The following is a 26,932-nucleotide window of genomic DNA, read 5'->3' on the forward strand; positions in this document are numbered from 1 at the left end:
TTGCATTCAAGGGAGTTCGCTTAAGTTATTTGATGCTTCCGAAAGGCCTTGATCTTGTCCCGTTCTAATGTAGAATTGTCGGCTTTTGGGTTATTTCCTTTACAATTGCCCTTTGTCCTTGTTTTGAACTCCAGAGTAGCTTAACTTCTATCCCCAGCTTAGTTGGGGGAAAACACCAGGGAATGGGCATGTTGTCAGTTCTGATTTCATGGCAGATAGAACAGTACTAGGGGTTCTCTTAAATTTCATCTCTTTCATATCCTAGTAAATACCTCCTGCAGTGTGGAGTTGACTGGAGACAATTGGGACAAGGCCAGAGGACCCAGTTACATTTTCAGCCTTTACTGCTGACCGTGTGACTTTGGACAGATTGCCTGTCTGCTGCAGTTTTCTCAGTTTGCCTTGTGTGCGGAAAGAAGACTTGTTAACTCTTAAAAAGTGTGCTCTGTTGGGGCGCCTGGGTGGCTCAGTGGGTTCAGTGTCCACCTTCAACTCAGGTCATGATCCCAGGGTCCTGGGGTTGAGTCCCACGTTGGGCTCCCTGCTCATCTGGGAACCTGCTTCTTCCTCTGCCTGCCGCTCCTCCTGCTTGTGCTCTTTCTCTCTCTCTGTTAAATAAAAAAACAAAATCTTAAAAAAAAAAAAAGGTATGCTCTGTAAACTAAACAGTTATATTTTATTATTCTTAAAGAATTCTTGATTCTTTTTATTTTTTTAAAATTTAATAAACATTTCATATCAGTCTTAGTGTCATGTTCCTTTTAGAGAGATGACCATTCAGCAGAGCCTGAGGACCTTGTTTTTAGCTAGTGGCTTATTTACATATTTGTTCATAGTTCTGTGAGTAGAGAAAATGTGAGGGTTTTATTCCACCATACAGTATATTTCTGATGTATATTTTTTATTACTAATACTGTTAGCTGTGAAGTTAAAGATTTGTCATGGCTTTGAGCTAAAAGAGATTAAGGCAGATGTATATGTACTTAATTTGCTTTCTTCTTTCCACTTATTTGTTGTCATTTTGCCTGATTTTAGTTTTAATTATAGGCTAGCTGTAGAAGGCTTGAGGCTATTGAAGAGGAACTTGTGTGGGAGTGAGAATTTAGGAGGAGGAGGTTTTTGTGAAAGATTAGAGTTGGTGAAAACTTGGGGGATTAATACAGTGAGGATCAGTGATTAAAATTATATTTAAAATTATCTACAAGATCTGTCCATTTGAATGTAAGCTAATTATTAAAGAATTTTGATTCATTTTAGATGGACTATAATTTTAAGAATCTACTTTAAGTTCATCCTATTTGGCCTAATCTGGGCCTTTTCTTCTGCCTACAGTTTTATTTACCCCAGGTTAACTCTCTTTTTCATTTCCAGTAGCAGCTGATTTCGAGTTTATTCCACTCTCCCGCCAACCCTCACTTCCTTTTCCACCCTGCTCAATTTTTAGGATAGCCTAACTTACTGCTTCTGAGCAAATGAGATTATCCAACAGTGCTGAGCTTCATACTGCCTGGAAGCCGAACTCTTGCTACCTCTGCTTTCACTTATCTGAGGGTCCAAGAACCTCTTTTCCCCCCTTTCATGGCTATGTGTGTTCTGTCTGTGATCCAGAATCTTCATTCTTCACTTATGTATCTTTCGTGCTTTTTTGCCTTCCTTTCCTCCTTCATCTATCTATAATTCCAGTAGCAATAATAGTATGGGAGTGCAGGCACTGTTATAAGCACCTTACTAAACATTTGTCTTTATCTCTGCAGCAACCCTAGGAAGTAGATAGACAATCCTTACTTTTGCAAGGTTCCAGTATGTACAAATTTCACTTACACAGTTTAGTTAAATAATACCGGTCATCCGGAATGCCTTGGTGGCTCATTCAGTTGGCATCTGACTCTTGATATTGGCTCAGGTCATGATCTGTGAGGGGGTCGTGAGATCGAGCCCCGTGTGGGGCTCTGTGCTCGGCGTGGAGTCTGCTTGGGATTCTCTCTCCCTCTCCTTCTGCCCTTCCCCCTGCTCGTACTCTCTCTAAATAAATAAAATCTTAAAAAAAAAAATATACCAGTCCCCCACCAACATGGTTCCAATTTTAGTTACCATGGTAACTAAACTGTGAGTGAATACATTAACTGTGAGTGAATGCATGGAATATGGACTTGGTTGCTAGCTCTTAAGGGTACAAACCACTACATAAATAACAATGCGCATTATGATCACTGAGCAGTCATATCTCTTCTTTCAAGTTCTCTTAGTAATTCGTCACTGTGCAGCTGTTTAGCTCATTCTGTGTGTGGTTGTGTTGCCTCCTTATCTCGTAGTGATAAACCCAACATGAACCCTTTTACAAAAAGGGATCATTGAAAGAACAAATTTGCTAACAAAATGGAAGTGCAGCAAAGAAACAGAAAGTGATAAACCTGGAATTTAAATTTGAATAGAATGTAAATTAAGTTAAAGAAGAAATAGCTGACTAGATATGTTGACACCATTGCTGTTTAAAGAGACTCTAGGGGCACCTGAGTGGTGTAGTCCTTTAAGTAGGCGATTCTTGGTTTCAGCTCAGGCCCTGATCTCAGGGTCCTGAGATTGAGCCCTGTGTGGGGCTCAGCACAGAGTCGGCTTGAGATTCTTTCCCTCTGCCCCCTCCCCCACCCCCCCACTTGCACACTCCCACACTCACACGTGCCCTTTCTCTTTCATATAAATAAATAGAAAAATCTAACAGGAAAAAAAAAAAGGGGCGCCCGGGTGGCTCAGTCAGTTAAGCAGCTGCCTTTTGCTCAGGTCATGATCTCAGGGTCCTGGGATTGAGCCCTGTGTCGGACTCCCTGTTCAGTGGTGGGTCTGCTTCTCCCTCTCTCAAATAAATAAATAAATAAAATCTTTAAAAAAAAAAAAGAAAAGAAAATTACTTTTGAGTAGCTCTCTTACAAAGAAAAAACACTAATTCTCATCGTTCATAATGTTTTAAGTTACAATGTATTAAATAAATATTGTACTTTTTTTTTTCATTTCCCTGGACATTTATGATTAGTAGTAAAGGAGCTTTTAGCATTTTGTCAAAAAATGTTTAAGTTCACAGGATAATCATAATTTTCCCATTAAGATTATTTTGCAGCGTTACAGCTTGCATGGTTATTTTTATGGACCTCTACTACTGTGCAAGGTGGGGATCACCTGTATTATCTCTGTTTTATAGTTGGTGGAAAGTGAGATCTGTTTAGTGGTGAAGCTACAGTTTCTGTCTGTGTGACTTCTAATTTTACCATCCAGTTCTTTCCCATTATACTGCTACCCATCTACACACACACACACACAGAAAAAAATTTCTTTAATAGGGCCTTGACTTCTCTTTCTGGTTGCAGACCAGATTTTTTTTTTTTTTTTAAAGATTTTATTTATTTGACAGAGAGAGAGACAGCGAGAGAGGGAACATAAGCAGGGGGAGTGGGAGAGGGATAAGCAGGCTCTCCGCCGAGGAGGGAGCCCGATGTGGGGCTCGATCCCAGGACCCTGGGATCATGACCTGAGCTGAAGGCAGACGCCTAATGACCAAGCCACCCAGGCGCCCTGGTTTGTTTGTTTGTTTGTTTGTTTTTAAGATTTTATTTATTTATTTGACAGAGAGACAGCAAGCCAGGGAACACAAGCAGGGGGAGTGGGAGAGGGAGAAGCAAACTTCCCACCGAGCAGGGAGCCCGATGCAGGGATCGTGACCTGAGCTGAAGGCAAGACGCTTCACGACTGAGCCACCCAGGCGCCCCTGCAGACCAGATTCTTGAAAGAGCAGTCTTGTTCTGTTACCCTTGAAATCTGCCTTTTGCACCTCCCACAAAGTTGCTCCTCCTCATTCCCTCCTTGACAGATGTACTGGCTTCCTTGGCTTTCCAGGATCATTTTAGTGTATATGTGTCCTAGGTCCTTTGAGTTGGTGTTTCCTCTGCTTGGAATGATTTAAGATAGCCAGATTGTTCCTTTGCTTCCTTTTTTAAGACTCTCCTCAAGTGGTGCCTTTTCAGTGAGGCCTGCTTTGATCCCCCTATTTTATTTTTATTTTTTTTAAAGATTTTATTTATTTATTTGAGAGAGAGAATGAGAGAGAGCATGAGATGGGGGAGGGTCAGAGGGAGAAGCAGACTCCCTGCTCAGCAGGGAGCCCGATGCAGGACTCGATCCGGGGACTCCAGGATCATGACCCGAGCCGAAGGCAGTCGCTTAACCGACTGAGCCACCCAGGCGCCCACCCCCTATTTTAAATTACGTATTATATCCCCACTCTCCTTGTCCTTTCTGTCAATGCTGCTCCCTCTCACAAGTACTTTTGGTTCACCAACTATATAATTGACTTGATTGTTTATCATCTTCCCCTCCCATTAGAATGTAAGCTCTCTGGAGGCAAAGCTTTTTGTCTGGTTAATTAGTTAATTTATTATTTTTTAAAAGATTTTATTTTATTTATTTTAGAGAGAGAAAGACAGTGTGTGTGCACAGGGAAGAGGAGCAGAGGGAGAGGGACAAGCAGACTCCACTTTGGGCACAGAGCTCAATGTGGGGCTCGATGCAGGACTCAGTCTCAAAACCCTGTGATCATGACCTGAGCCCAAATCAAGAGTCAGACATTCAACTGACTGAGCCACCCAGGAGCCCCTGGTTAGTTAATTTCTATCCCAAGAGAGGTGCCTGGCTCCTAGAAGGTGTTCAGTAAACATTTGTTACAAGAAGGCATTAATTAATGTTCTTAAAGGTGGTTGTTGAACAAATGGGTGCTCTTGAAACACAAAGACCCATTTCTCTGTCTTCTCATCTAGTTTTACTTAATAATAATTCTGCCAACCCTGTATTGTTTCCTAGTACATGGTAACAAATGAGACATTTTAGATAGCTTATGTTAGTTGTCCCTCACAGCAAAGTATTGTCTATACTTTGGAGAAGAGAAAACAGGCAGTGCAGTCCAGTCATAGCTGATCAGTGGGAAAGCCAAAACATAGGCTTATCTCCAACTTTAAGGCCTGTGCTCTTTCAGGTCACTGCATTTGATATTCTTTATCTCTTTATTTATTGAGCCATAATTCACATTCCATAATATTCACTCTTTTAAAGTGTACAGTTCAGTGGTTTTAGTATATTTACAAGGTTGTGAAGCCATTACTACTACATAATTCCAGAACATTTTCATTACTCCAGAAAGAAACCCCATACTTATTAGCAGTTAGTCCTCACTCTTTCTTTCTGCCCCACCTGCTGGCAACCACTAATCTGGCTTTTGTCTCTGGATTTACTTATTGTGGACATTACACAAAAATGGAATAATACAATATGTGGCCTTTTGTGGCTGGCTTCTTTCACATAATGTATGCTTAGAAGATTCATTCATGTAGCATGTATCAGTACTTCATTCCTTTTTATGGTTAAATATCTCATTGTACGGATGTATCACATACTCTTTTTTTTTTTTTTTTAAGATTTTATTTATTTGAGAGAGAGAGAAAATGAGTGGGGGGTGGAGGGAGAGGGAGAAGCAGGCTCCCTACCGAGCAGGGAGCCTGATGTGGGGCTGGATCCCAGGACCCCGGGTTCATGACCTGAGCTGAAGGCAGACGCTTAACGACTGAGCCACCCGGGCGCCCCTATACCACATTTCCTTATCCATTCATTGGTAGATGGATGGATGTTTTGGTTGTTCTCACATTGCAGCTATTACGAGTAGTGCTGCTGTGAACATTTATGTGCAAGTTTTTGTGTAGACATTTGTTTTCAGTTGTTTTAGGAATATACCTAGAAGTGGAATTGCTGGATCATACGGTAACTCTACATTTAACCTTTTGAGGGCCTGCTAGACTGTTTTCCAAAGTCACTGCATCATTTTACATTCCCACCAGTGGAGTATGACAGTTCCAGTTTCTCCACATTCCTCACCAGCATTTATATATATATTTTAATTTATTTATTTGACACAGAGAGAGACAGCGAGAGCAGGAACACAAGCAGGGGGAGTGGGAGAGGGAGAAGCAGGCTTCCTGCCAAGCAGGGAGCCAGATGCGGGGCTAGATCCCAGGACCCTGGGATCATGACCTGAGAAGAAGGAAGACGCTTCATGACTGAGCCACCCAGGCACCCCACCAGCATTTATTATTATCTTTTTGATTTTAGCCATCCTAGTAGGTAAGAAGTGATACTATGATTTCGTTATGCATTGCCTTTATGTCTAATGAGGCTGAGCATGTTTTCATGTGCTTATTAGTTGTTCATCTTCTTTGGAGAGATGTCTGTGTAATGCCTTTCTTTGCCTATTTTAAATTGGATTTTCTTTTTATTAAGTCATAAGAGTTCTTTTTATATTGTGTCTACCAGATCCTTACTACATAAATGGTTTTCAGAAATTTTCTCCTTTTCTGTTGGTCTTTTCACTTTCTTTCTTTTTTTTTTTAAAGATTTTGTTTATTCATTTGACAGAGAGAGACAGAGAGGGAACACAAGCAGGGGGAGTGGGAGAGGGAGAAGCAGGCTTCCTGCTGAGCAGGGAGCCCAATGTGGGGCTTGATCCCAGGACCCTGAGATGATGACTCAAGCTGAAGGCAGTTGTTTAACGACTGAGCAACCTAGGCGCCCCAGTCTTTTCACTTTCTTGATAGTGTCCTTTGAAGCATAGAAATTTCAAATTTTGATGATGTCACCCAGGCGCATCATCAAATCTTTTTTATCTTTTTTCTTCTGTTATTTGTCCTTTTAGTGTCATAGCTTAGAAACCATTGCCCAATCAGAGGCCATAAAGAGTTATGTTAATGTTTCCTTCTAAGTGTCAATAATTGTAGTTCTTAAATTTAGGTTTAGATCTGTCCTGAAAGTGTATGATGTGAAGTAGAGGTCCAAGTTCTTTCTTTTGCATGTGAATATCCATTTTCCCAGTACTATTTGTTTGAAAGACAATTTTTTCCCCATTGAATGGTCTTGGCAGCTTTGTTGAAAATTAATTGACTATATTTCTAGATTCTTGATTCTTTTCCGTTGATCTGTATGTATGCATTTGATTTGTTTCTCTTGTCCAGTAGTCTTCGTCCCCTACTTCTAATTCCACAGTCTCAGGCCACTTTTTTTTTTTTTTTTTTTAATCTTCATACGGTGCTCTTACCCTTTTCTCCATTTTACTACAATCCTAGCTTGAAAACTTTGTCACCTTTGATGCTTTCTTTTTCCTCACTCTTTATAATGAAAGGTTATTATATCATTTGACTCCTGTCTTTATAATCTATTACTATTCTTTCCTGGGCTCTCACTGTGGCTTTCGGACTCATCTGTGTGGTCAGGTTTTATTTTATTTTAATTTATTTTAATTTTTTAAACTTTCAACTTTTTAATTTTAATTTTTTAAAAATGTTATTTGAGAGAGAGAGAGAGAGAGATCATGAGCAGGGGAGAGGAGTAGAGGGAGAAGCAGTCTCCCCACTGAGCAGGGAGTCCAATGTTGGACTCGATCCCAGGACCCTGGGATCATGACCTGAGCCCAAGCAGATGCTTAACCAAATGAGCCACCCAGGCGCCAGGTCAGGTTTATTTTATGTGCTTTTGTTGGGTTAATCCTGTGTATGTATGACTTTGACTTCCTTCTTTGGCTTAGGAATTTTTTGTACTCTGTCCATGGCTTTTCCTTCCCCAGCTTCTGCCCTTTCTATACTCGTCCTTAAGTTCCCCGTTAGACTGGAGGACTCCACCTCCAAATATGCCTTCTTATTGTGTATCTCAGCTTGATTAGTAGTTCTAACAGCATTGGCATTATAAATCCTGGCTCTCCCCTTTACTATCAGGTAACTGTGATTAAGTTAGTTAACCTTTCTAAGCTTTAGTTGTCTCATTTGTAAAGAAGGGCCAATACCACCTGCTTTCTAGGTGATTTATAGGATTAAATACAATATGTAGAGTGCCGTAGAGTGGACATTTAATAAATGTTGGATATTATTATGTTGCTGTTCCTTTTGCTTGAGATGCTAACTCCCTTAATTCTAATGCCAAAAATTCTTCTTGTCCTTTTAGAGTAGAGTCCCTTTCAGAGTACATGTTTCCCATAAAATTGTTGCTGGCATTTCACTTCTAATTCAGACTGGTTGTTAGTGCTTTCTCCTTTGAAACTCTGTGTACTTCTGTGTCTTTCGTATATATAGCCTGTGTGTTAAAATGCCACATAATTTCTGTGTGATCACATTCTTCTTTTTCTGGATTATAAACCACTTGAAAGCAGAGATAGTGTTGTTCAGCTTTGTATCCCTGGCAGTGGATTGGTTTTAGTGTGTAGTAAGCTCTCAATACATAGGTGAGATTCCTTTTGTTGTATAAGACCGATATCTTATTTAATATTAATATTGTTTAAGGTACATATCTTTTTCTACAAGGCTTTTGAGACAACTTCTTCATGAGTAAATAACTTTCCTACCATCTTCCCATACTACCTCGTCCACAGGGCTATTTTAATTCTGATCGCATTGTAATAGTCCTTGATTTGTGAGCCTTTTGAATCCAGGCTCTTTGTCTTAATCCGCCTTTAATTGTTTGCTTGTCTGTCTTTCCCCCCCTCCTGAGACTTCCATGAGGACATGGGCTGTACCTAAATCAGACTTTGATATATAGTGGGTGCTCAAATATTTGTTGAATAAATAGATGAATGAATGAGCTTATTTAAGTATCATATGATAACATTTTTAATGTTATGTATCCGTATAATCATTGCCATATATCTTTATCTTTCTATGTCTGTACCTTAGGTCTAGGAAAATTTTTTAACTATGAAACTCTTCTTTGTGAGTTATATCTGACCTTACATAGGCAGAGCTTGTCTTTACTCTTAATACTGTATCGTGCTTCTGAGCCCAACTGATATATGAATCTGAGACTGAATTTAACTTTTTTCCCCCTAAGCTCATGTGCTGTAGCTAAATTTGAGAGGAGAAATTTGGTAGGACTCTTCAGAAGTCAGTAGGCTTCTTGAGAGTGTACTTTTTATATTAGTGGAAGAGGTTGAGTGAATGGCCTTTCAGGCTTTAATCTGGAATGGACACATTCAGCCAAGGGAGGGAGTAATTGCTTTTCCAGGAATCCAAAGATAGTCACCATATAGGTACTGTCCATATAACTGGTAGAACAGACACAGTCCTGGCCCTCCATGTGCTTAAGCTATAAGAGAAGAGGGGCAGTAGTCACTTGAAATGATAATTAGTAGAAATGAATGACAAAAAGTGTTAAGTTATTTTACAAGTTTCTAAGAAACGTTATAAAGAAATTCTTAGTATTTTTGAATTTAAGGGATTGTATAATATAACCTCAGATATTCCCAATAACTATACTAAATGTATGTTTTTAGTGTAATTTTTAAAATTATGGATATAATGCCTGTTACAGAAAATGTTTTTATTAGTACAGAATAATGTAAAGAGTCAGGTTATAACCTAGTATAACTTGCCTTTGCATTCCCGGCTTTTTTCTCTTTTTTAAAAACACATTACATATATTTATCATTTTGTTTTCTTTATGCTTATGGTTTCATCATAAATGTTAACATTTTTTCATATATGTTAATATTTGCATAATAGTCAATTGTAGGATATAACATAATTTACTTCACCAGATACTTATTGTTGAGCATTTGAGCTGTTGTCATTGTTTTACTATGAGGAAAGTGAATGAGTCATCGACTCAAGTTTGTCTTTTCATATGCCAGTAAGTCTCTCTTGAGGTGGTTAATGAAGTGTGGCGGTCCTTCATGATGGTTGCTGTATTTCTGGATCATTCTGTGGATGTGAGGGTAGATCACATTAGATCCATTTTTTTTCCCCACTGAAACCCGCGCCCCCCCCATACATGTAATGCTCCTTTTGGGAAAGAAGTGTCTTTTTTAAGATTTTATTTACTTGAGAGAGCGCACGTGAGGAGGAGCAGAGGGAGAGGGAGCAGGAGAAGCAAACGCCCCACTGAGCGGGGGAGCCCCAAGTGGCGCCTGATCCCAGGACCCTGAGATCATGACCTGAGCTGAAGGCAGAGGCTCAACCACTGAGCCACCCAGGCACACCCTGGAAAGAAGTGTTTTTAAGGCTCTTTATATATATATATAGCACCAAATCACTTTCCAGATACTGTGTTTTCACCAGCAATATAGGAGGATGCTTTTCTTAGTGACCGCTGTAAAACGAAAACAGAAGATAAAAATGAGAGCCCTTAAATTCAATTCTGTGCATGAGCTATACAAGGTTTGCATTATTATTACTATTTTTTTAAACACAGACCAGTTATTTGGTTCATTCCTGATGAGTTGGTTTTTTCATGCTGTAAAACAGGTGATTTGATGAAGACTGCTGCGGGAGAGTTTGCAGATGATCCCTGCTCCTCTGTGAAGCGTGGCAACATGGTTCGGGCAGCTCGAGCTTTGCTCTCTGCTGTTACCCGGCTGCTTATTTTGGCTGACATGGCAGATGTCTACAAATTACTTGTTCAGCTGAAAGTTGTAAGTACAGGCCTGTGTCTGTAATTTGTTCTTTCCATCACAGTGAGGCTGCTGCTGGCCACAGTTAATTCAGCATTCCTTAGAGTTTGACTTGGTTACCTAAGTGGACCAGGAATGTTTTCTTCAGTTTCCATTTTCTGCTCTTCGCTATGTGTACCTCAGACTGCTATGAGCCTGTGTAGTCTTGATTTTAATAAATGTACTCTTTTGACTCCTTCCCTTTGCAGGAGTGATGAAGCATTTCCTTATACCAGAGTTCCAGAGTTGAGAAACCGAGATGTGTTAAATTCTATCGTTTCAGATAGCAGTCAGTATAATGCACCTATGTAGTAGGTGCTCAAATATTTGAGGGCCACATAAACTGAAGAAAAAGTTTAGATTGCTATCTGAGTAGCTGTTAAAAGGAATAAAATCGTATAGCTCTTTTTTACAAACAGATTTGTTTAGAATTTTTCTTATTTAGGGTTATGTTTTATAGGTGGAAGAAGGTATCTTGAAACTGAGAAATGCTGGCACTGAACAAGACTTAGGAATACAGTATAAAGCCCTAAAACCTGAAGTGGATAAGCTGAACATTATGGCAGCCAAAAGACAACAGGTACAGTCATGATTTGGGGATATATTAAAGTTGTTTATATTACTATCTAGTGCAAAAAATCGATTTTACTTAAAGTTTTCTGAAGGTACCAGTACCTCCCTCTGCCAGTATAGTTCCACTAAAACATTTAACTTATGAAGTATCCTTTTAGTATTGTATTGTTAATAAAGCTGTAATTAAGTTGCATTGTGCTCCTGTTTTAATTCTCAAGAAAATTTTACTTTAAATAGCTTGGCAATTGCAGTTGTGTCTGGAGAGGTGAGAAGGTCTTCGTTATGTGCCTTCAAGGATTAACTTGAGTTGGTGGTAGAGTTTAATTCAGATTTTTTAAAAACCTTAAACCAGTTGAAAATTATTGGAATTACTTAATTTTTAAGAGAGTGATTTCTGGTTATAATTTTTCCTTTTGCTGCAATAGATTTGTTTTCCCTAATATAATAAATATACTTGTCCAGGGCTGTGCAATGATGGAAATGTGTTACATCTATGCCAACTATAGCCATTTAGCCCACGTGTGCCCATTAGCACTTGAGTGACTAGCATGACTGAGAAAGTGAATTTTTAAATTTATTTACTTTTAGTTGAACTGGCCACTACAGCTCTAGACACTTGGATTTCTATTGTTTAAGGCAACATGGTAATCTAACAGCTGGGCCTGCTGTGGTCTTTGACAGAGGAGAAATATAACAACGTGCTAGTTTAATTTTCATAAGTGAAGAATTATTTAATCTAAATAGCATCCTTTAATTTTTTTTTAAAAAGATTTTATTTATTTATTTATTTGAAAGAGAAAGAGAGAGAGAGCACATGAGGGGGGAGGGTCAGAGGGAGAAGCCCACTCCCTGCTCAGCAGGGAGCCCGATGTGGGACTTGATCCAGGAACTCCAGGATCATGACCTGAGCCGAAGGCAGTCGCTTAACCAACTGAGCCACCCAGGCACCCAGCATCCTTTAATTTAAGACTAATTTCTACCTTCTGAGATGCAGTATGACAATACTGGGTTAAAATCACAGCATAGGCTTTGGAGTCAGGCTATGTAGGTTCAAATCCCGATTCCAACATTTACAAGAATCCAGCAGATTATTCAAGCTTTCTGGTCCTCAGTGTACTTAACCTGTAAACGGTAATGACAGTTATCATACTACCAGGATTGTGGTTCAGATTAAATTCATTAATCCATATTAAAACATTTTGAACAGTGTTTTGACATATAATAAGTGTTCAATAAATGTTAACTTCATTTTATTATTATTACAGTGGCTGTATTTTTGATATTTAAATTTTTTTCATGAAATCATGGCATTGTACATTTGAACATTCTGATTAGGCAGAGTAAACATTTGGTAATCCTAAAAAAAATTATTGGAATTACTTGATTATCAGAAACTAACCCCCTTCTTCCCTCACATTTGGCCACTTTTTAAATATTCCTTAGTAGTTTCCATAGTGTTACAAATTTGTGTTGTGTGGAATGTGGATCATTGTTCTTATTTTTCCTGGCTTTGCTAGCCCTTTGGAATTTTTGCACTTAGGGTGCTTTGAAGGTGGTGTGTGATATAGGAGAGGTCCACATGTCACCATCCAGTTTCTTAAAACTTCCTTGGTTCTGATCATGCTTGTGCTTTTTCAAAACAAAGCCCTGAAAAGATCAATTCTTATTCTTGTTTGCTGATGCCTGTATCAGTTAGGATATTTCATGCTACAGTTACCAGAAAAGCCAGCTCCAAAACTGCTTGAACAGTGGGGGATTTATTTTCTCACTAATTAGAAGTCCCAAATTAGGTGTGATTTTGAAGTGGTTAAGATGAAAGGTTTTGCAGTATCATCAAGGATCCAGGTTATTGACATTTTCCAGCATTGCTGTGTTCAGTGTGCCCGGCCCTGGATGGCTATAGGAGCTTTAGGCATATTTGTACACGTCCCCATGTCCAACAAGAAAAAAAGAACGGTTTCTTCTGTATGTCTTTTTTTTAAGCAAATGATGTAGAAGCCCCTAACAGATTTGCCCTAAATCTGAATTGTGTAACATACCATTCTTCACTAATCATTAGTGAGAGGAAAGCGGTTGCATGTCTGACTCAGAGTCATGAAGATCTCCCTTCTACTGAGATTAAGGGAGGTATCCTTCTTGAGGACAGGGGCACCCAACAAGAGCTCTGACAGGCATGAGGAAAGTGGAGTCAGGATAGTAAATGTCCAATGTAGGCTATCAGCTTTGGAGTCTTCTTAGTAACTTTCATTCGGTTATATTATAACAGTATAAAAACTTTACCCCACAGGATTGAGAAGATTAAATTGAATAATGTATGTAAAGTATTTAATAAGGTTATTGACCATATTTCAAGCTTAGGTTGTGATCAGACTGGATCTGCACATACGAGATCCTGGTTTTACATTTCCATTACTTAATATTGCACCTGATACTATAGCTAGATTTGATGTGTTGCCTAACTTATTTAGTTCTTGCAGGCTCAGTGTGTTTTTATCACTTATCCCTGTGTTGGCTTATGTCTCCATCACATAAATCACAAGTTTTTCTTTTTGCTGGGCCTAATCAGTTCTAAGAATTTGTTTAATAGTATGATAAGTCTGTAAATGTGGCACGCTGGCCCAGTTGCGTTCGCAGTTTATTTTGCTTAATGTTTTTGATCTAAATTCTCATTTGAATACATGAAATAAATGTTCTACTTAAAAATTAAGTTTGGTGAATAGTCTCATTGTCTTAAAACCTAGTCTGATCTTGGTTTATGAAGACTTACACTTTGAGGAAAGTAAGAACGTTTAGACTGCAACTGTATCGGCTATCTTTGCAAAATGGTAGAGTAAGTAAATTGATGATGTTCTTGAGATAGAACACAGTGATAGACCAGACTTTTGTATGCTCTTGGAAAAACTTACTCAAAAGTAATACTGCCTGACTTTTTAATTCTTTGTGCCATGAATATATGAAGAGTTCCTTGAACATAATCCCTGATATACTGAAAAACAAAACAAAACCCAGTAAATTTCAAATATTTCTGAAATAAGATGTAATTAAAATCTTGAAGTTATTACTTGGTGGGTGGTCTTATATTTGCTCCTCCATATCTCATGTTCACTGTTGTTCATCTTGTTCTCTGCCCCAGGAATCTGACCTGTCTGGACTGCATCCAGGGCTCCTTTGCCCTCTAGGTCCTGGTTGGGTTTGGCCAGTGGGAGCATCAGTAGGAGATCAGAGGGGATAGAAGGGCAGGCTGGGATTTATTCCCCTGCCTCCCACCCTGCTGACTGGTCTGGGTGGATAAAAGTCATAGCCCCCGTCAGGTGGTATACTCCACACACCTTGCTCCCTGGGGTTTCTGGTAACAGCTGCCTCTTTGTCTCTTCAGGCCTAAGTTCTGTATCAGTCTTGTGGTTTCCCTGTACTTTCCCCCTTTTTAGCACAGTCCCTGAACCATGTTTGGGTTACTCAGTTTGATTTTGTTTTCTGCTGGTGTCTTGATTGATGCATGGTCCTATTTTAAAGTTTGTCTTGGCATTTGTAGAATGTTCTGGTCATTTATAGTGTTCCTTGGGCCTAATTCTTAAACCTTTAGCCTTAGCCTTCTGCAGCAGAATCCATTGAGTAGGCTAGCTGTGGGCGCCTTTGTGCCTCCTGATCATAAAGTAGTCTTTTGTAGGACATGGGTCTTGGTGTGTATTCCTATAAACTAGTGCTTTCCTTGGGAATTAAACTGCTACTCTTTTTATCCTAAGGTCCCATCCTGGTGGAAACTTCATTCTGCCTTTTGGAATTGCCCATTGGTCTCCTTCAGTAACTGGTAACATTTTTTTTCCACAGTGTGTGTTTTCTGGCAGAATTCCTGTACTGTTGTATGTTTAGCCCCCTAGACTGTTTTCACCTTTAACTTTTTCTTCTTTCCTCAGGCATGGTACGTAATAATTTACCTTCTCATTGAGCCTCTTATCTTTGCAGATAGCCCTTAGTCCAGAAAAGGGGTATTTCGTCAAGAGCAGTATTTGGGTGTGATGTATATACTGGCTTCTTTAGCCTCCCTTGATCATTTAAGCAGCAACCATCCATTGAGGAAATGCTAAACCTCATAAGGTCTGCAGGCTTTTTGGAATTTATCTGTTTCTCCTTAAGGTTTTTCTGGGGCGTGGTGTGGTGGTGGGAGTGGTGAGGATGTTGCTGAAAATAATAATGAATGACTCTAAAAAGGTATTTTCTGTGTGCTAAACAGTGTTATAAACCTTTTGTGGATACAGACTCATTTAATCTGCACAAAATAGTATAAGGTAGGTACTATAATTGATCAGATACTCATTTTTATAGATGAAAGAACTGTAGTGCAGGGAGATTAAATAATTTGCTGAGGTCATTCATATAGTCACGTGGAGCCAGTTTTAAACCCAGGCCCCAGGGGCAGGGATTTTCTCTGTTTAAATTGCTGTTGTAATCCCTAGTGCCTAGAACATTGCCCGGATGTGGTAGTGTTCACTAAATATTTAATGAACAAGTGAATAAGCCACTTTGCTATATTGCAGATCCATCCTAGAATGGGATTCTTTTTTTTTTCCCCAAGAATTCATTTATTTATTTGACAGAGAGAGACACAACGAGAGAGGGAACACAAGCAGGGGGAGTGGGAGAGGGAGAAGCAGGCTTCCCACTGAGCAGGGAGCTCAGTGCGGGGCTTAATCCCAAGACCCTGGGATCATGACCTGAGCCAAAGGCAGACGCTTAACGACTGAGCCACCCAGGCACCCCCTAGAATGGGATTCTTTTTTTTTTTTTTTTTTTTTTTTAAAGAATGGATTCTAAGTTTGGTCCTATATCTGTTATTTTCTTGGGCTGGAGTATAATTTGCTCACTAGAAGTGTTCAATTTCCATTAGGCTACAGCTTCTTCTTTGACGGTAAGGGTAAAATAGATGGCAGAAGTAAGGATGGGCAGGAATTGACCCTCGTTCCTATAAGGAGGACTGGCTGTGTCTCTTGTGGTCATCTGTGTCTCTTCAATCTGCTAGAAGTGGAATACTTCGATGTTTATATTCCACCCACCCGGGTACATAGAGCTTGTTGAGGTATTTGCTAAAAGTGTAAGAACTCTGACTTTCATGATTTCTTTTTTAATTTTTTATTTAAAGATTTTATTTATTTGACAGATCACATAAGCAGGGGGAGCCACAGGCAGAGGGAGAAGCAGGCTCCCCCCCTGAGCAGGGAGCCTGATCTGGGACTCGATCCCAGGACCCAGGGATCATGACCTGAGCTGAAGGCAGATGCTTAACAGACTGAGCCACCCAGGCATCCCTTATGATTTCTTTTTCTGAAAACCTGAGCAGACGCTGTGGTAATGGATAGTAATGTGTTTTAAGTGTAAATAATCAGGACTGGCTGGGTTTGCCCATGGACCAATTTTTTTTTTTTTTTTTTAAGATTTATTTAGGGGGTGCCTGGGTGGCTCAGTCATGAAGTGTCTGCCTTTGGTTCAGGTCATAATCCCAGGGTACTGGGATCTAGTCCCGCAATCAGGCTCCCTTCTCGGTGGGGAGCCTGCTTCTCCCTCTCCCACTTCCCCTGCTTGTGTTCCCTCTTTTGCTGTGTCTCTCTGTCAAATAAATGAATACAGTCTTTAAAAAAAAAAAAAAAAAGATTTATTTATTTTTTTGAGAGAGAGCTCGAGTATGAGCAGGAGGGACAGAGCGAGAGGGAGAGAGAGAATCTCAGGCAGACTCCATGCTGGGCATGGAGCCTGACACAGGGCTTGATCTCACTACCCCGAGATCATGACCTGAGCTGAAGCCAAGAGTCAGTTGCTCAACTGACTGTGCCACCCAGGCGCCCCTGGACCTTTTCTTTAAGTATATTTGTTTGAATACAAGAGAAGACATTTGATCACATGGCTACGATTTTATATTGTTAAGAAGGAAATGAGAGGAAACTTTTACTTGACTTTCTAGCTCTTGGGTAGAGAGAGTGATATAGATTACTTAGAACTTAGCTTTTATTTCTTGGTCCCTGCATGTGATGGTTAGTTCAAATTATGTTGAAAGCAGTCATTTCTTTTTCATGTTTCCTGTTTGTTCCTGAGTCTGCTTAAAACACAATTGGATTGATACAGTTTGGGAATCATGAAGGCTAAGGTGGATTAAGGGACTCTAGTTTCATAAGTAATCTATTAAATTCCTCAGTAGCTCATTTTTTCACCAATCCGGATTACTTCTCACCACTACATATTTGGAAAATAATACTTATGATTATTCTTCTTCTGATAGTAAGTCAAATGCTGCCTTGTGATAGTGCCCATTTTCTTATCTTTATTTAACAAAATCTAGTTTATGTTATGGCAGACATAGTTCTTAAGAGAAAAAGCCGAACACTTTAGCAGTTAGGACAAATGATGATATTTAGTTGTCATTTTCATCATAGGTTGAGATATAGACCCCGTACTTCGTAAGTAGGGAGTCTATCAGACATAAATTTTGGTGAGGGCAAGACGTGTAGAAAATGCCACACACAACATGTACACCAGCTGCTTAAGCATAATGGGTAGCCTTTGCCCCCTGTCACAGCTTGAGTCTTGAGATGATCATCAAATCTCTAAATCCATGGAGTCCTGTTTCTAGTGTAGTCTTTAGAAAGGTAAAAGTTCTCATACCAAGCCAGGCAGTGACTTTAGGAAAGTCAAGTGTTGAATAGTAATTGTGGCACCTATTAGCTTTAGGTGACCAGAAGTTTCTTTGGTAACCTTTATAAGAGATTATACTGATTTAGGTTATAGATACTTAGGGAAGAATTTTAATGCTAATTGCGAAGCGTTTTATAAAACAGACGACAATATAAGTACTTAGAGGCAAATGCCTCCCTAGAAGACTTTAAGTCCCTGAGGTGGTGGTGGAGGGCAAGACATTTAGAAAATGCCACACAGAACATACGAGCCATCTGTTTGAACATAATGATTAGCCTTAGCCCCCTGTCATAGCTTGAGTCTGGAAATGATCACTGATTCTCTAAATCCACAGGGTCCTGTTTCTGAATATTTAGTCTAATGTACTGTGCTACAGGGCATTTGGAGTGCTGTGAGCTATTACTGGCAAATTCAGATTCCAAATGAGAAAAGAATTCTAGGAGGAAAAGTAAGCTGTCATATTATACAAGGTTTGAATGAAGATGCAAACCTAAAATACATAGCGAGATGAAGTACCTGAAAAAAGAAGCCAGTTAGGTGACTCTGATGCTTAATTAGGAACTCATCTAAAAAGATGAACCATTAAATGGCTAAGTCAGACTTCAAATTGAGTTATTGCCTTTGGCCTTTTTAGTTAATTTTTCTCTTACTGTTTACACATGTGACACTCTTAAGTCCTTTAAATTTGTACTGTAGGGTTTAGTTGGCGCAATTAACGTTGAAATTCTGTGTTCACACATAAAACAGCAGATCTGTTGGTCAGTTACGGTTATCACTTTGTTTCTCTTTTGTGGTGGTAATCCACAGTTACTAAAGATATTAAGTGTCCCTGCACCCCCAGCACTTTCAGTAACAGTGGGATACCAGAAATACCCTCTTCTCTTGGTATCACTTATTTGACACTTAGTGCATCCATTCAGCCTACCAAGTAGATGTCAGTATTGGAAATCATGCCAGGAACCTCAATTTTTTTTTCCTCTGTGGATTATACTTACAGGTAGAGAAAATTGAGAAAGGACAGTTTCACTTAAGACTAATACATGTATATAGAGTATTACAACGAAATAAAAACCTTTTGGATAAAAGTCATGGAACACCTGAGCCTCAGCTTTATGTATTAATGATCTATGTCCCAAGGCCATTTTTGGGATGGGGGAATGGAGGGAAGGGTGGGGGGCAGAGTGGTGTACTTGAGAGAATAGCCTGCTACATCCTCACTTGGTTGGTTTGCATAGTTCATGTACACTTGTGGTATCCCATCCCAAATTTCACAAAACTCTTATAATGAACTTTATAACTTAGTAAAAAAAATTACTCAAACTAAATCTTACTCTGTTTAAATGTGTCTCTGAATGATTTTTCTCATTTGTTTGGAATAGGTACTTACATCTTTATATAGTTGTAATTAAGATGCTAGTCAGTTTTATGTTTTGCCTTTTAGTTAGTGTTCTGCTAGGTGCTTTACATGCATTATCCCATTTGATCCTCAGGACAATTAGAAAGAGAAACCTATTGGGGCGCCTGGGTGGCTCAGTTGGTTGAGCATCTGCCTTCGGCTCAGGTCATGATCCCAGGGTCCTGGGATTGAGCCCCGCGTTGGGCTCCCTGCTCAGCGGGGAGCCTGCTTCTCCCTCTCCTGCTCCCCCTGCTTGCTCGCTCGCTGTCAAATAAATAAATAATAATAAAAATCTTTAAAAAAAAAAAAAAGAGAAACCTATTATTGCTCCTATTTTATAGAAGGTGAAACCGAGTATGGGGATTTTATTTTTATTTTTTAGAGATTTTTATTTATTTTTAATTTTTTTTCCAAGATTTTATTTATTCATGAGAGACAGAGAGAGAGAGAAGCAGAGGGAGAAGTAGGCTCCCAAGGAGCAGGGAACCTGATGCGAGACTCGATCCTAGGACCCTGGGATCATGACCTGAGCTGAAGGCAGACGCTTAACCATCTGAGCCACCCAGGCACCCTAGAGATTTTTATTTTTAAGTAATCTCTACATCCAACGTGGGGCTCGAACCTAAAAACCAGAGATCAAAAGTCACGTGCTCTACACTGAGCCAGCCAGATGCCTCGAGTATGGGAATTTTTTTTAAAAGATTTTATTTATTTATTTGTGAGAGAGAGAATGAGAGACAGCACGAGAGGGAAGAGGGTCAGAGGGAGAAGCAGACTCCCTGCTGAGCAGGGAGCCCGACGCGGGACTTAACCATCTGAGCCACCCAGGCGCCTGAGTGTGGGGATTTTAAATAAGATCACAATAGCCAGAAAAGGTACAGCTTGGAGATTCAAGTCCAGGTCTATGTGATTTGGAAATGTTTGAACTCTTACCTACTAGCCCATGTTGCCTCCTTTGTTACAAAGCCAGACTGTTCATGAAGCTGTTGTGTCTAATTAGTAGTTTCTCACTTTTCAGCATTTACTGACAAATTTTTTTATGACTAGAACCCATATAACGACTGTTCCAATTTCTTGTTTTATAGGAACTGAAAGATGTGGGCCATCGTGATCAGATGGCTGCAGCCAGAGGAATCCTGCAGAAAAATGTTCCAATCCTCTATACTGCATCCCAGGCATGCCTACAGCACCCTGATGTCGCAGCGTATAAGGCTAACAGAGACCTAATATATAAGCAGCTGCAGCAGGCGGTCACAGGCATTTCCAATGCAGCCCAAGCCACTGCATCAGACGATGCTTCCCAGCAGCAGGGTGGAGGAGGAGAACTGGCATATGCACTCAATAATTTTGATGTAAGTTATACTTGGGAGGCAACTTCAGGTTCTTGATCATCTGCCCAAAGTTAAGAGGTTTCTAGGGAAATGTGATCATGGTTTCTGATGAAAGTTCATTTTCTACTTGGATTTGCAATCTCTGTCAAAAGAAATTTTAGAAATCATTGGTCTACTTGATCTTGACTTGGCCTACAACATTTTTTCCTTTTTCTTTTTCTTTCTCTTTTCTCTTTTCTTTTTTGTTAAACTTCTGAATTCTTTTATAAAACTTAGGTTTCCTATGGGGTCATTATTTGTTGAGGATATGAGTTTGGTTCATTTCACCCAAGATTGTAACCTTTCAGCAGATATAAAGCTTTGGGAGATAGAGGCAAAGTGCATGCAGACTCTGACCTCTAGGGGCTCACAGTTTAGTGGGAAAAACAGATACATCATAAATGATTATGGCACAAGTGTCGTCATGTTAATCTTACTTGTCTGCCTAGAGCCTAGATGTACTTCTCAATAACTAAATCGTAATAATATATAAAATTTAATCAACTGGAAGCAAATTTGGGCTTAAAATACTCTTAGCATAATTCCATGTAGTTATCTTTTATAGCTCATGTCCTGGATCTGTTCTTTGTATACGTTCTCTGTACACACTGTCCTGTATATCAACTTTTTTTGGTGGGGTTTTGGTTGTTGGTGGTGGTGGTGGTGGTGGGTTGTTCTGTTTTTTTTTTTACACTTCTACCCACAATGCCTCATGGCTTCCAGTAGATGGCAGCAGTTTAAGATTTTTTTTTTTTAAGTGCTTTTTTTTCTTTTAAACCCACTGTTGGGTTACATTATTATTATTATTACTTTTTTTTAAATTAACATAAGAGAAAATTGCCTTCCATGTGGCCAGCATCCTTTCGTAAGTAGGAATGCTTTGAGGTAGAGAATCTATAATGGAGTACATTTTGTTTTTAACAGTTTTTCCTTGCCTTTATCTTTTCTTCCTTTGACCCTTTATTTTGGCTTGTGTAACTGAACATTGCTGATAACGCATGACTGATTTAAGACTTCATAAATCATAAAATTCTACAGACCATGGTGTTAGAACTTAACTTTTTACACTGGAGCCTTAATCATTAAATGACTTTATAGTAAACTTACGACGCATCTTAAAATTTATTGACACTTTTTCCCACCCCACTCAAATTTGGCAGTCTTAGGTATTGACCTCTTTGAAGGCACTAAGGATTACATTTTGCCCTAATTTGAGTAGTAAATGTCAGGGGCTCCTTCACCTCTTAGGACTAGAGTGAGACTTCATAAAATGAGGGGGTTGGACGAAGTGATTGCAGGCCCATTGCAGCTTAATGACTCTTAAAATTCTATGACCACTCATTCCTCATTCTTATTGGTCAGAAGTCATTGTGTATTCAGTTTTAACCAGAGAAGTCTTTTTTTTTTTTTTAAAGACTTCATTTATTTGAGAGAGAGAGTGAGAGAGCACGAGAGCAGGGAAGGTCAGAGGGAGCAGTCGACACCCCACGGAGCAGGGAGCCTGATGCGGGACTCAGTCCCAGGACCCTGGGATCATGACCCGAGCCAAAGGCAGATGCTTAACTGACTGAGCCACCCAGGTGCCCCAACCAGAGAAATCTTGTAATAACTTAATCTGGTGAGAAAAATGGTCAGCTAAAATGTAGGTTAATAATGAACTGGAGGCATTGCATGTTCAGTTTTGAAACTGAGGGTTCTTGGGGATGGAGAGAAGAAATGTATACTTACTGGGAAAGGGCAAGCTTTTTTAAAGAAAAAACTTGGCATTTAACTTGAAATCGGTAAGAATAGTCCCCATAAAGAAAAATTGAAGGCAAAATATTTACACAGACATTTACCAGTGTGAGGATAAATTGTATTAAATGGAAAAGTTGGAGGGAGACCAGTAGCTGCTGTTCTGGGGGTATTGATGTTTGACCTTGTACCTAAAGCTTGCTTGTGACCTGACCTCACTCACCACTGGTAAAGATGGATTTAAGTGGAGTCGGGAGTGAAGAGGAGACAGAAGAAGGTTTTATTCTTACTGGGGCAGTTATACCTCACAGAGTGGCTTTTTGGGGATGGATTGCCGTGATCTCTTACAGATCACCTCGAAGTCTTTGAGCAAAGAGTCTCTAATTTAGACATAACGGGATGAATATGAGACTGTATTGTTTATAAAATTTGATGAGATGTGTAAGATGAGGAAAATAATTGGAATTGATTATAAATGCATTCCTTTCTGAAACTTTGAGGACAGAAGTCAGTGTCTGTTTTTACCGTTTTTTGCTGTGAAAGAGTTCTGCTAATGTCATATAGCCGTTTTATACTCTGTATATAGAAAAGGAAAAGAGAGCTAACTTACTTTCCTTGCAATTCTCATTTGGTAACTTCACTAATACTGTAGAGGCTGGCATGTAGATGTTCAGATTCAGTAGCGTGAACATGAGTTCTGTGCTGACGTATTTGTGTTTGCATTTGTGGTATGTTATCTTGAGGCCCCATTCAGCTGGATAGTACTGCTTCCAAGTGCCGCCTTTGAGAAGTGACCTATCATGGGCCAACTTGTATGGCTATCATCTAACAAGAAGTATAACTTTTTTTAGGCATTGGAATTTTTATATTAAATCTTGATGTTCCTGATCAACACTTTGCTCACCTTCATTAACAATGGAGGGAACAGAGATTACCACTAAGATTCAATAACACTTTCTCTGCAGAAACAAATCATTGTGGACCCCTTGAGCTTCAGTGAGGAGCGCTTTAGACCTTCCCTGGAGGAGCGCCTAGAAAGCATCATTAGTGGGGCTGCCCTGATGGCCGACTCATCCTGTACACGTGATGACCGGCGTGAGAGAATTGTGGCAGAGTGTAATGCTGTCCGCCAGGCCCTGCAGGACCTTCTCTCAGAGTACATGGGCAATGTGAGTATCCGAACTTTCCTTTGAAGTGAAGAGGTTTTTGTAACAGATGCTGGATCTGAGATATTTTAACTAAAAATGGCTGGAATGCTCTTGGTTCCTTGACCCTTTAGAGATGGGCAGATTTTTCAAGGAATGGATCAAAAAATGGCTTTCTATGTTCCCCTTTCCTCCCAACTTTTTATATTAAAAAACTTTTAACTCGTAAAAATCCTACAGTGAGCATCCACCTACCCTTTATCTAGATTCACCAGTTAACACTTAGATACGTGTGCATGTTTGTGTGTACAGGTGTATGGTTTATTTGTATAAATATATGCACACACACAAAACCTTTTTTTCTATTTAACATTTGGATGTAAGTTGCAGGTATTGTGTTGGTTCAGCTCTAAACACCTTAGCACCCATGTACTAAGGATAATGACCTTCAATATCCCTAAAGTTCCATTATCACATCTAGGCTGCCATCTAATTTTGGGCAAAAGGGAATGCTGAAAATATTTATAGTTGGTAGTTTTTTTCATGGACCATATAGAATGTCATAAGAAGTGGTAATTACCAACTACAGCTGAGTATTAGATGAACTGAGTAGTGGTTTCGAATTTTTAAGGTTTGTGTTTAAAAATCAATGCTCTAAAAAAATTTTTTTTCCATAGATAATACTGTACTTGTTGATTTTTATCTCTGTTGTCATTACCTTCCTTTTTCCTTCCATGATACTTCTGCAATTCCAGTTATTTAATGCTTAGAGTTACTGTAATTTAGATCTTGTACCCAATATTTACTGTCGCAGAAAAGAAATGTTACATAAAATTTATATAAAATCATTTTAAAGGGAAGAGAACAATACAAACTAGTTCTCACTAGTGATTTTTGCTTGTTTAATGCTTTTCAGGGAAAGATCTTGGTACTTTTTTCATTATTCTTTTGCCATATATCTTATTTGTTCACTTATATGCCTATATAAGTGAACATATAATGTTGAGTCATAATGGAATTCCTAGGGTGAAGATGAATGCCTTAGTGTGTTTATCTTTTTTCTACCATATTGTGAAATTAGTGAAGCATATTGAATTTTTTTTAAGCCATTGCCATGTTTTGATCGTATGCAGTCTACTTCAGAAAAATAAGCTTAGAGGCTTAGTTAAATCAGATGGAAAAAGCAGTTGATAAGTCAGTGAAAATGTGGGGCACATTTAAAAATCCATACCTAAGCTTGAAAATCAGAAAATATAAAAAATGGATAATTTGAAGAATGGTTCACTATATTAGAATTTTAAACAGGGAAACAAAGGACTCGGTATGTGTGTGGATCAGTTATCTGCTATCATATATAGTACTGAAATACAAAAATATAAAATGTAGTTATGATTAGGAAAATGCTTTAAAAGCAGTCTTTGGCTGGGAAGAATACTTGATGAATTTCTTCTTATTGCTCCATATGAGATCTTCTTAACCATTCTGCATGTAAGAGATTCCTAACAATCCCTTGAGTCTTGGGCTTGGTTGGATCTTGCTCTAGTCATCCCTGGTCATGAGTAACCTAGTTCCTCTCCAGAGTGTCATACAAATACTGTTTGCAGTTTGTGCCACAGACGTAAGTAAAGGTAGGAAACACTCATTTATACTTGAAGACATGGAGACCATAACATCACTCTTACATAACATTTTATTATGTAAGTGAAAGCCAGAACAATGATCTTTGGCTGGAATTTAAAGATTATGGTGGAGGTTTTGAAAGAAATTATCTTGAGATTCAGATTATATTTTAGAAGATGGACTCTGGGCATGTTTTTCTTAAAGATAAAAATTTTTAGTTCCCTTGCGTTGACTCACGTAACATTGAGCAGGTGATGGAATGAAGATAAAGCTGGGGGGGGGGAGGGCAAAATGAAGCACACTTGTAAGCTTAAAACATCATAGGGTCTGCAAGAAGCAGAGGCAATTGGGTGAGATTTTTGCTTATTTCGGAAGCTTTCAAAAGCATTTAGAACCTTTAGTAACAATCAGAATTTAACCAGCAGTATCTGCCTATTGCTAACTGCATCCTGAGTATGTGTCACAAGCAAACTAGAGTGCTGGGCGCTGGGTAGAGGAGGAAGGAGGCACTGTCTTTTGCTTCTAATACAGGGTCTCTACAGAACATTTATGGGGAGTGCCATCGTGCTGCTAAAATGCCATGGGGATTGCAAGGAGGAGGAGGTTATTTTTTTATTTTTTATTTTTTTGCTGATGGATGAGGTTATTTTAGCTGGGAAACCTGAGAGGTCTTTATGGAGGATTTATTTGACATTCTTTGGCTCACTTTAAGTTTTGATTATTTCTCTTAAAAATATTAGGCAAATAATTAAATGATATGTGGAAAATTAAGATAAATTAATTAAAACTGGTTCACTACATGGAACGTTATTGACAGAGTGGTCAAGTACAGAGTGACTGATGTATTTTTATTTTTATTATTTATTTATTTGAGAGAGGGAGAGAGTGCGTGCGCGAGCGTGCCTGCCTGTGCACGAGTTGGGGAGGGGCAGAGGGAGAGGGAGAGGGAGACCAGGAGGGAGAGAAGCAGCCTCCCTCCCTGCTCAGCACAGAGCCCAACTCAGAGCTCATTCTCATGACCCTGAAATCATGACCTGAGCCAAAATCGAGTTGGCCACTTAACTAAGCTACTCAGGCACCCCTGATATATTTTTATTTTTTTCATTTCCTGGCTTCTCTCAGTAATGTCATTTTTTTTTCTAGGTACATACTCTTAAAATCTTGCTCTCATCTCTAGTCTTCCTTCTTCATCCTGTGTGGTCATTTACCAGGTTTCTGTTGGGTTTTCCTCTAAGGCAGTGATTTTGAACTTTGGATGCACATTAGAATCCCTGGGGAACTTTAAAAAAAATCTTGATGTCTAGGTTGTACCCCATTTAAATCAGGGTCACTGGATTGAGGTCCAGGTGACAGTATTTTTTTTTTTTAAGATTTTATTCATTTATTTGAGAGAGAGAGCGAGCAAGCTCAGGTGAGGGCACATGAGTTGGGGGGGTGCAGACTACCTGCTAGCAGGGAGCCCAATGATGTGGGTCTCCATCCCAGGACCTTTGGATCACATCCTCAGCCACCCATGTGTCCCCAGGTGACAGTATTTTTTAAAAGTTTCTCAGGTGATACCAGTGTGTAGTTAAGGTGGAGAAACTCCTCATGTTTTACTGCATTTGTCCTACTGTCTCTGCTTCCTTTGCTTTATTCTAGGCTCTACTCACTTTCTTTGTTGTCTAGTCTGTTGTGCTTCCTTAGGCGAGTCTGTGTTCATGCCTTCAGTAGGACATAGTTCATTCTGTGTTTCAAAGTCTCTTCCTACTTCTTGAAAACCTAACCTGCTCTTGCTTCAAGGCCCACATTTTTTCCCTCCATCTATTTGCTGAAGGCTCTTTTCAAACTGCACCATCCTGCATTATTTCTTTGCTGTTTGAAGTTTTGTACCTAATTGTTGACTTCCTTGAATTGTTGCTTAATTGTATTTCTT

The 26,932-nt window shown here is 39.3% G+C and overlaps 1 protein-coding gene across 3 annotated transcripts in view; it reads left to right on the forward strand.

Moving 5' to 3' along the window:
* CTNNA1 (catenin alpha 1) overlaps nt 1–26,932 on the forward strand; it is a 315,689-nt gene that overhangs the window by 184,521 nt on the left and 104,236 nt on the right. For all 3 annotated transcript variants that reach the window (XM_027606834.1, XM_027606835.1, XM_027606836.1), the window contains exons 4-7: nt 10,314–10,480; nt 10,959–11,078; nt 20,234–20,500; nt 23,218–23,421. In XM_027606834.1, coding sequence (XP_027462635.1) covers nt 10,314–10,480; nt 10,959–11,078; nt 20,234–20,500; nt 23,218–23,421 — 758 coding nt within the window. The remainder of the gene's footprint in view (nt 1–10,313; nt 10,481–10,958; nt 11,079–20,233; nt 20,501–23,217; nt 23,422–26,932) is intronic.

This window comes from Zalophus californianus, chromosome 5, assembly GCF_009762305.2.
Source record: "Zalophus californianus isolate mZalCal1 chromosome 5, mZalCal1.pri.v2, whole genome shotgun sequence".
Classification (NCBI taxonomy): Eukaryota; Metazoa; Chordata; class Mammalia; order Carnivora; family Otariidae; genus Zalophus; species Zalophus californianus.